The sequence below is a fragment of the Petromyzon marinus genome, chromosome 1 (genome assembly GCF_048934315.1).
Source record: "Petromyzon marinus isolate PM22_M1 ecotype Great Lakes invasive population chromosome 1, UKy_Petmar_22M1.pri1.0, whole genome shotgun sequence".
NCBI classification, from domain to species: Eukaryota; Metazoa; Chordata; class Hyperoartia; order Petromyzontiformes; family Petromyzontidae; genus Petromyzon; species Petromyzon marinus.
The window spans coordinates 21,989,905-22,000,892 of record NC_133667.1 but is presented as its reverse complement, the minus strand read 5'-3'; the positions used below and the strand labels follow the sequence as shown (position 1 = coordinate 22,000,892).

At 43.6% G+C, this 10,988-nt stretch overlaps 1 protein-coding gene across 5 annotated transcripts in view; it reads left to right on the top strand.

The window, feature by feature from the left end:
- The first annotated feature begins 641 nt into the window (after window positions 1–641).
- The window catches only part of LOC116956130 (RNA-binding protein, mRNA-processing factor 2a-like), an 82,871-nt gene continuing 72,524 nt past the window's right edge, over window positions 642–10,988 (top strand). Inside the window, exons 1-3 of one of the 5 annotated variants that reach the window (XM_032977667.2) lie at window positions 642–930; window positions 1,078–1,241; window positions 7,272–7,334. In XM_032977667.2, coding sequence (XP_032833558.1) covers window positions 1,179–1,241; window positions 7,272–7,334 — 126 coding nt within the window. In that variant the 5' untranslated portion in view covers window positions 642–930; window positions 1,078–1,178. Of the gene's footprint in view, window positions 1,242–7,271; window positions 7,335–10,988 lie in introns of all 5 variants that reach the window. The other 4 variants (XM_032977625.2, XM_032977739.2, XM_032977831.2 and 1 more) reach the window with 4 other exon arrangements.

The window sequence follows — 10,988 nt, the reverse complement described above, 5'->3', positions numbered from 1 at the left end:
CAGCGCACTGCGCTACGAACCCGGCCTCCCCGAGTTCGACTCCCGCTCACGCCCACCAACGCCAGCGACGATTTATATATGAACCGGCCCCCGGGCCTCCCCTAGGTCGACTCAGCCTGAAATGAGTTTCGTGGTGCGAGTGTGTAAACGTCGCCACTGGGGGAGACAAAGGCGGCTGGGCGTGCTTGCTGTCCAGCCCCACAACCCCCCCCCCCCCCCCCGTGTGCTGGGCCCCTTCAATCGGTTTGCTCCTCGCTAACAGCACTTGCCCCCAACAGTCTGCGCAGGCTACACGGGGGATCTTTGTCTTTGGGGTAGTGGTGGGAGGGGCGGGGCGGTAGTGGTGGGAGGGGCGGGGCGGTAGTGGTGGGAGGGGCGGGGCGGTAGTGGTGGGAGGGGCGGGACGGTAGTGATGGGAGGGGCGGTAGCGCAGCCAGGGGCGGGGGGGGGGTTAGTAGTGGGAGGGGCGGGGCGGTAGTGGTGGGAGGGACGGGGGGGGGTTAATGGTGGGAGAGGCGGGGCGGTAGTGGGTGGAGGGGCGGGGCGGTAGTGGGTGTAGGGGCGGGGTGGTGGGGGGAGGGGCGGGGCGGGGCGGGGCGGGGGTTGTTGCGGGGCGGGGCTGCCCCGCTCAGCTGGGAGAGGCGGCGCGCGCTCCGGATGAGTGCGCACGGGGCGGAGGGGTTCGGGAGCAGTGGGCAACCGTCAGCTGCGCGCGCGAGCCGCTCGTATATAACCACCGTCCTCCCCTCTGCACGTGCAGATCCCTCACGCACGCCACACGTGCAGATCTCTCACGCACGCCACACGTGCAGATCTCTCACGCGCGCACTCACGTGTAGATCCCTCACGCACGCCACACGTGTAGAGCTCACAGCGCGTTCGCAAAGGAAACCGGCGCCGACCGTAGCGACTGAACCCGCGTCTTGAAGTGTAAATACGAGTGCTACCCCGCTGCAGTCTGTTTGCACATTTCTATATATATATTTTTTTTCAGCGAAGTTATTTGTTGGGTTCGTGCATATTCAATTACATCAGCACTGCTTTATTAGCGGCATTACTTCTTCTTCTTCTTCTTAGTCGTCAAGCGCAAGCTTTGAGCGGAGTTCACGGCGTCACTTTTGGCGGTGTTGAGTCAAGAGCCGGCAGTGTTAGCAGCAGCGGCAGCGGCCACCGGTGAAATGAGTAAGAACCACTCCGAACTTGAGACCTGCCTGGTGGTGAGCAGCCCCCACGAGGACGAGGTATGTTGTGAACGCTTGGTGGTCACGAAGTGCTGCTGATGCTGATGTTGTTGTTGTTCGTGATGATTGTGGTGGTGACGATTGATGATGGATGCAAGCGCCGTCGAACCGTGCCACCCGGGAACTTGAGAGTTCCCTTAAAGCCGTGAACTCCGGTGTAAGAGACGGACTCAATTGTAATTGTGTCCCCCTTTGTAAATTACGATTGAGATATTCGCAGTCGCATACATTTACGTGCTTTAGTTAAAATACGCAACTTGGCCATTCTAAAAACCGACCACCCTAATGCCCTTTCAATGAATATAGCCACACCTGTGTTGCTGTTGTGTTTCAATTGCCAGATCACTTGAAAAGAGTCGCAAATAGATGAGAATGACTACCACCAATTTGTTAGACTGCACTACACTTGGAGGGAGGAAGTGGGTCAGTGTTTGTCTACGGTCGACACTGGCTCCCCGCTATAGACACGTGGAATTGTGGTCATTGGCTCAGGTTCGCCAAAGTTAGAGAAGCTTTGCCCACAGTGACTTTACTCTGTATATGAGGAAGCAAATAACGGGATGCCTGCCGTTAAACCAGCGGGGAATGGAAACTTACATGACTCTTAATATATTTTCGGTGGCTTTGAAAGTGCATTGGTATGAGAGTGAATATGAAAATAATTGCAAAAAAATAGTTCCCCACTGTGTTTAAAAACTGTGTTGTTTGTTTCTCTCGTAAAGACTGATTGTGTATCGAGATTTTGCATAATTTTTGGGGAAAGTTATCTGCGCACACCGAAGTTTTAAAAATACATTTGTGAAAAGCGAATGATTTATGGTGAGCCAGAGATCTTAACGTGTAATGTGCACATGACTTATGTGAAATGTAGTATTAATGTTTGCCACTTGCAACACTTTTTTATTATCTCATAAAACAGCTGAAGGGAGAAGAGCTATAAAAACTAAATGTGACATCTCATAACCTTCGCACAGCGGAGCATTTCGGTCTTGCAACATCAGCAAACAGTAAATAAAAAGTAGTGCCTTAGACGTTCCGTGTAATTTTTCTCTCTCCCTTGAATGGAGTTTTTTATCGGACCATTTCAGTCCAGTTTGCGCCAATTTCTGCTCATTAGTCAGACTACAGCTGTTCCACAATGTATGTATGTTGAACTTCTTTCGCACCTTACGTAGCCAACCGTGCTAATCGGAGGTGCGGGTGAATGGCAACACGCTTAACACAAAAAAAGCAGTTTTAACGAAATGAGTTCTCAATTCAATATCGGAAGGAAGAGCGTTCCAGACGGCCGAAGAGAAACGCACGTGATCGCGCGCAGTGCATTCATTGTGTACGCCAGTACCCACAATATAGATAACCAAAGTGTGTGTGTGGTGTACATTATGAAGCAGGTATTGGCAGGTTTGCTCTACTATTAACATAGTCCGATGTGTGGCAAGTGACGATTGTATTTCCTTCCATAGCACTTGGCTCACATTTTTATTGGGCAAGTTAAACGTTTCAAATAATTGCATTTGTATTCCTGCATTTGGGTACATTCGCTTTGTAACCAGGTGCATTTGCAATTTAAAAATGACCACAGAATATTAAATAATGTAATGCCATAAGCTCTCCGATGAGTTTTGGGCTTTTGCACTGCCCGTTGTCCGGCATGCAACTCGACATTTCGCTCCACGTTCCTGAATAATCCTCCAGCCACTTGGAGCGAAACGCCAGACATCATCCCAAACAACCCGAAAACACATCGGAGAGCTGTCAAATGACCTTTCCCACTTGTAGACTCTACGATGGCAATCAGCCGTGAGGCATTTCAAACTTTTGACCGTCCCCAACATTGGGAGTATAAGATTCATGCATTAACGTGCACAGTTCCTGCAATGGGTCTTTCCCAAGTTAAGACTCGTACTGTGATTGTGCTGCCTGCTTGTATCGTCGGCGTCACGACTACTCGGAAGACACCGCTGTTTGGTGCTGATTTCCTCTCTTCCTCCTTTATCTTGAGAGGTCACCATTTGTGTAAATAGCCCGAGACATTCTGTAAGCAATGCCTCCGAGATTAAGTGAAACAAAGGGAAACGAGTATAAAGCCACGAGATCCAAGATTCGCTAAACAGAACGACATTTGTTCCAACAATTTCAAGCGTATTCTTAGTTTATTTTTAAATTTCCAGTTAATAACAGCTTGAGTCATCATTTCTTTTGAAACATCAGCTGATAGAATAACAACGCAAGCGCCTGGTTTTTGTTACTAAGCATGATACCAAATATATTTCATATGTGGGGGTCATTAATATTCCATCGCAACTGCATAGGGCTTTGCTTCCAAAGCTCTACACATAATGTTCCAAATTAAGCAAATAGGTTCTTGTTACATAATAACATAATTTGAGAAAATGTAAAAATAAACGTAGCAAATTGGTCTATTTTATTTCGGAAATGTTACAGTGAATGTTTTACTCCTGTTTTGTAAATGTAAAATTAGGTTTAGCACAAGGTAACGTAACATGTAAAAGGGTGAAGTCACTACCGTAGTGGCAAATAATGTTATTGGTAGAGCAGTGGTGTTTGTTACTGAAAGTAAGTCATCTTTCCTTTCACATTTATTTAATTGGTATTTAATCCTCTTAAAATAAAGGCACTACTTCATACGTACAAACCCAAGTATATTAAGCATGTATAGCGCATTTAAACTTGTATTTACATTTATGGGCTTGGTATAAATTAATGGGCTCCTATTTTAATATTTATGATGTCACTAATGTGCTATCATAAAATCACTTCCTGGCATGGTACGCAAACTGATGCTTGAATGCACCGGTTTCAGAAATGACCATTTTGCAAGAATTTCAGGTATGCATCTAAAACCCTGAACAAGCACACAATGAGCATTACACATCTGCATGGTTTACAGTTCAAGTCACAACATTCCATTAAATATACGCACACATAGACCAATTCATGGAGCATAGTTTCATAAAGAGTTGGGGGTTTCGGACCAAAAGAAGTCAAGTATATACATATATCCTGTTAACAATGTTATCGATATGCTATGAACTCTATATGCTATATGCTATATGTGTGTCAAAGACCTGGCCATGTAGGCGCAGTGGTACAAGGACTTGTCTTAAAATTAGAAAGTTAAATAATAATGTAATACTCTTTTGATTATTTCGGTAAAGTCTCCTAGGTAGAAAAAAATAAATCACGACGTTTCGATCTGCTGAACTTGTTCAGCAGTTCTACGGCTGTGTCTTTCTACCTGATGACGATTGCTTGTGTTGCGATCGAAACGTCGTAATTTATTATTGATTTTTTTCTACCTACGTGACTTTACCGAAAGAACCAAAGAGTATAGATTCCTTGCAGTCACGAAAACTTCAAATCTGGATTAAATAATGAGATGTTAACTTCGCCTGGTGTACAGAAGGTCGTGGGTTCAACCCTGACCCTGACTCCTGTTTATTTTGAGTTTGCATCTTCCCGCCGTGGTCGCATGGATTTTTATACGTATCCGGTTTTTCTCTCCACATTTAGAAACATGCGTTTAGAGTATTTGGCTGCTATAAATTTCCACACGATAAGCCACTTCGTTGGCGCTATCGTTTGTAGGCAGGTAACTTCTGAAAAAGAGTTATATAGCTCAGGGGGCGTAGCCTGGTAAATAAAAAATAGTTTAGTTTGTATGTTGAACTTCTTTTGCACCGTACGTGGCCAACCGTCCTTTTCGGAGGTGCGAGTTTGAAGGCCTCCCTATACTGTGCCGCTCATGAAGATTAATGCTGCTGGTTCGTGTGGGCTGGTAAAGGAGGTGCCCAGTACTGGTTCAGATTTCACTCGCCACTGATATTAATCGTGGTCAGGAATGACTGAGTTCATAGCAGGCTGCGCTAATCACTGCACCACCACTCCACCCCGTAATTAGATAGTTGCGAATTTGAATATTGAAGTTTGGCGCGGCTTATCCCTGGAAGATCAGTAAAATTGCTATCCCACGGAGGGCTACTCTGTGGGATAGCAGTGGTAGTTCAAGTTCATGTTTATTTTGTCTAACCAGGTGAGAACTCAAGAGACCAGACCAGGATAGCTTTCTCGTTTGCAAAAGTGACCTGAGAAAAAAAAACTTAATTAAAAAGGAAAACAAAGTACAGTCGTCCTCTTAATGGGAATGTCGAGTTTACACCACTGACTTAGGACCATCAACAAATATGCTGACGCTCGCTTAGGCAGCGAGACACTTTGACTTTTAACTTTCTGCACGAAAGCCTTTTGAGAATGAGAAACAGTTACAACAGGCCAATATCAAGGTGTATTATATTTTGTTGGTGTATGCAGGAGCTCGTGGGCTTCGATCCGGACCCTGACGCCTGTTTATTTGGAGTTTGCATACTCTTTGGTTATTTCGGTAAAGTCACGTAGGTATAAAATAAAATGGATTAAATCACGACGTTTCGGGCAGCAACACAAGCGTCCCGTCATCAGGTGGGACAACCACAGCAAGAAACAATTCTGCCCACTTCAGCAGTTGTTTCTTGCTGTGGTTGTCCCACCTGATTACAATTCTGCCCACTTCAGCAGTTGATTTAGTAATCTAAAATGTGCCATGTTCATTGATGGTAGTGGCTACTTATTAAAAATGTGTACTCCAAAAAAACCACGAGGTTAAACAGAATTGTAAAGTAACATTCTCACACCATATACGTACCACCACCACCTTTTATGGTTGAATTTTGAATGTGGTAACATAATGTATAGAGTATAATAACAATATTACTACGTGCCTATACTTTATCATGTACAGCGTTAATACCACGATTTGGTTTCGTCTTTAAAATATCTTCTACCTCACGAGTCCTGTACAGAATGTCAATAATGCTTCTTATTATGGTTCTCATTATTTACCCAACAAAGCCTCAGTCTCCAGAACTTTTCAGGAGAGGATTCTGGATATGCATATATTTGGCCGAAGGGGGGTAAAACACTCTTAGGCTCCGTACACAGAGAGATTCAATAATTAATTGCTGTGCTGCCATCTGTTGGCCAATTTACAGCTCAAGCCTACAACATTTGGTATTCCCAGACAGTCTCCCATCCAAGTAGTCGCCAGGCTAAGCCCTGGCGAGTACTTTCGCTTCCGAGAACTGACAATAATGGGTTACATTCAGGGTGATTTGGTCCTAGGCAATGTAATGTTTACGAAGCGAGATTTCACACGCAATTTTTTTTTCATGTGTCACATCGTTACATATGAATGATGGTCAGAATAGTTTTTTTTGTAACAAAATGCCTTTGTGTGTCCCGTTGTAAAACAGGCTGTGTACCGTTCTTTGTATGCACACCGTACAGCATAATCTGCACTAGCATGTAAATATATTTAGGAAAATTAACTCAATAAGTCATACATACATTCATATGTGTTGGATCTCAGGTTCACCTCCTTATCAACAATCAAAGTTTTGATACCAAGATAATAAAAAGGGCAACTTCAAATTAATGTTAAGCATGAGATACTTTATGTGTGTGTGCCTTAATAGCATGTTCTCGGCAAGTGTTAACCACAACTTATGTATATGCGCACTCTCACACATACATTCACAAAGGTCTCTCAGACTGTTGGGAGCAAGTTATGTTAGCGAGCACCTATTTAGGTCAGCACGGCGTTAGTGATCATGCTTACACAGCTCACCAAATGCTAATTTTAAGGCTAAGTTCACCGTGGGGAAGCCCAGGGACTGGTTCAACCACGACTTGCTCATTCATGCATCTATGTCTGCAATCGAGCTCAGGTAGCTGAGTTCGTAGCGCAAGTGTCTGAACCACTGCACCATCATCGCTCCACACTCGCACAAGCACACACACACGCGTGCGTGCACGTGCTCACGTACTCAAAAGTGTGCTCTTTGGTAGTGAGCATTACCTACAGATTGTATGGAAAACATTCTGGGGCCTAAGTCGTGTGTTGGAATGTTACTGAAAACAAACAAAAATGTATTATTTCTCTCCACCAATTTGACCCTTTTCCTGCCAAAATAGGCAGAGGCTGCCGTGCCACCGCTGCGCGAGGCGGACCTTCTGTGTGCGCAACCTTTACGTCAGGTGAAACATTGTGCTCACTTTTCAGCGATTGTGTTGTTTTTTTCTTTTTTTTACAAAAATGTGCCGCATTGAATGTCATTTAAACAGCAACAACAACAACAAAAATTCGCCTTCAATTTAATGGAAAAGAACGCAATGAATGCTTTTGTGCTTTAAACAATGGAATCGTTTCACGTAGTCTCATGATTGAATTAAGCGTGTGGTTCCGTGTCATACATGCCATCACGTACGGCGTCATCATCGCAACATGTGTGATACCATAATGTCACATCTATTGTGCTTCGCATTTTTATAAAGGTACTTGCTCGGTTTTTACTTCATCTTGCATTCAAGTATAATGGATTGAACCCGAAATATAAAAAACAGGCTATAAAAGCCCTATGGTGTATGCCAGATGCTAAGTTCAACGAAGGCAATCGTGTTCATGTAAAATCCTCCCACTTACCCGAAATAAGATTTCCATGAGTGTGCGCCTAATGGCATGTTTTTATAAAAGTGTATGTAAGCACATTCCAGCGAGAAAAGAAAACACGTTGAAAAACAATGAGGGAACTCGCTGTCCATCGTATGGGGGGGAGTTTTGGTCATTTGACCCCTGCGGTTGTTTGAAAGACCCAGTTCATTTTAAAAAGCCAATTTAACACTACCACTCTTCGAAGTGGACAGCATGACGTTGATAAACATTTTCGTAATGATTTTAGAAATACTGCTGAATTATTATTGTTTGGCGTGCGTTCACAGATATCCCTTGTGTCATGTTTATATTGCAAAATCCCACTCTAATTAAGTCACTGCCTGGTTTAATCATTAACCGTGGGAGCTTTTAGTCTGCATGCAGTGTCTCTATGTGTATAACCTCTGCAAACTACACAGTGCAGGGTTTGAGTTGATAGTCACAACCCATGCCTGCATGGTTACAAACTAAGCTTGTTCCTTTATAATCTTCTTCAACTCAAGTTACCGCTTTATTTGTATGACATTGCTTGTTTACCATGGAAAGCCTCAGATACCCACGACTCCTTTTTCCGGAGCGTACTGCCAAGTTTCCACAGTAGTGAGCCATGATAGAAATGTATAATCCCAATTGTGTTATTTGCAGGTATTTTTTTCTTCAAATTGTAATGCTTTTTTTTTCAAATATGAAAAATTTGGACAGACAATCTCCTGCTCTTGCAAATGCGTCACAGGATCTTTAACGTCCATTGCACCTTTACGGTGCATACACCCGCAGTAATAACCAGGGGCGGCCACTCATTTCGAACCGTGAACCTCTGCAACAAGCAGTAAATGCGCTACCTCTGGGCCGTGCCACTGCCTTAAACTTTCATCCATGCTTTTTTAGTACGGGCTAAGCTTAGTTTTTATTATTAATGTAGAAAAATTATAAAACTAATCCCGAAAGGCAGTGTTTTATGCACTGTACCTGGCAACCTAAGTTCAATCCCAGCAACGGCTAACGTCCGAGGGGAGATATCTCTGAACCGGTCCTGGGCTGTCACTTCCCCAACCCGCACTGACCAACGTGGCAGGCCTTCATCTATCGGTGGAATGATAATGGACTATAGATAAGATGAAAATCTATATTTTCCACGACCACACTTTGTTTGATTTTGTAGCCTAGGCAGTCAAATGCAGTGAAGCATTTTATTTACATTAAAGTAACCTACAAAACAACACATGTAATGCATTCATTCAATGAACAGTTAAACTGCGTAGACATGCATTAGATTGCGGTAATTGTTGGAAATAGCATTGGGAGTGCCATCGTGAATACAAACATTGTTATGAAATAATTAGTAACCTAATTTTGTTTACAAAAGTGCAATTATTTTGATTTCAATTAAAATAAATAAATGAACCCAACGACAAACACATTGTGGAGTGCAGAAGCACAGACGCATGGTTGCATAACTGTGCGTACGGCTACAAGACTTTCTCACGGTCAGCCTTGCTCGTAGACACGTCCACGACTGTTCGACACACACGGTGCAGCCTATTGTATTTTTATGACATTATTTAACAGTATACTTTATGCATACTCTGTATGCGTGCGGAATTAAACAAAGAAAGTACCTCCATTCAATGTATCTACGACTGATTCGGTCATTGGGGTGTAGCAGCGGCCCATTTGATCAAGGTACTGGGCTAATAGCCCAGCAAAGCTGAGTTTGATTCACAGACATGGCTCACGTCAGCGGCGAGTGACATCTGAACGGGTCATGCGCCTCGGTTCTTTAGTAGCTTGCACTTGGCGAGCATGGGAAAGTCTGGGTCAAATGACCCCCCATAACCAACACCGGCAGGAGATTGACAAAGGGTTGTGTACAACATTATGCATCTATTAATTTATTATATCGGTCCTTGGGTCCACAATACAGCCACCGATTCGATATCTACTTATAGCTTGTGTGCAATGGGTTCCTGTGACTTCCGGTGGTATAGGAAGTCGCTAAATTCACCAAAATAGGAAAATAAGAATACATTATTGAATCAAACTTTGACTCCAAATCATGACAATTAATCTGATTGAGAAGGCAGCGAAACGTGACAAAGTACTTTACATATGGCGCACATTCACACAGTGGATACTTAGCCTGTTAAGTGGATTAATCAACTGAAAACTTCAATCGACTATTTTGCCGTAACGGATTACTCGAGCCCATTTTAAAATAGCGACCGGCCCCACTCATCCTTCTTCCTGAAGGCAGGAAACCCCCTACTACTACAAGCCACACTCGGTGCGACGCAACTAATGATGCCAGTGCCATCGTTAAGCCCTCACCCATCACCTTCTGTCTAGTGGCACACGTGGGAAAAAGATGTGATACTTTTTATCCCCTCCAAAGTTTTCTGTCCGATTATTCAAGTAATCCAACCGATACAACACGGTGAAGTCATTGATGACATTACTCAAGTAATCAGATAGGCGAGCTCCAACTCTATTCAAATCTATTTCAATCGATTCACTGTGGCAGGTTTAACACACCTCCCGCGTACACACCCATGCGTGTGTGCGTATTAAAAGTGACTTGACAAATATGCGTTGGAGGTTTTGTTAGTTCTTTTTAGGTGCTTATATCTGCTGTCATGAACTTGTGTAAACAAACTAATAAATGGCTCAGTCCTGGTGAAACTTGAAAACCATTTATGGGCATTATGTGTGAAGCTCATGAAAGCCCTTCTATAAAACCTCCACATAAATTACTCTTGCAAGGGCAAAGCAATATACACGGTGTTCCGAATGAAGCAAAAAATTGCCCAACATAGGGAATAGTCGAGATTGTGATAAATTGTTGTCATCATCGGTTTGACAGCCCCGTGCTGAATTATGATGAAGAATATGCACCTTCAACTCCGGTAGGACTTAGTTCAACATTTCTGGTGCTATTTTTTGCACAGACCGTTCGTTTCCATGCTGTTTTAAGGTTACGTTATCTTTCTGGCACTGGCCTGCGTTGGTATTGGCTGCCTCCCTTGGTGGTATTTTGCATTGTTACTACAACAAAGGTACACGCTAAATGACGATAGTTCCTGTTAAATACAGTAGAACGCCTCATATTCACGGCCTCGTAATCCTCAACGCTTTATTATCCCAGCGGCCTGTAATATTCACTCCCAATTATCCATGCCACCTATTCTTTCTAATAAATGCGA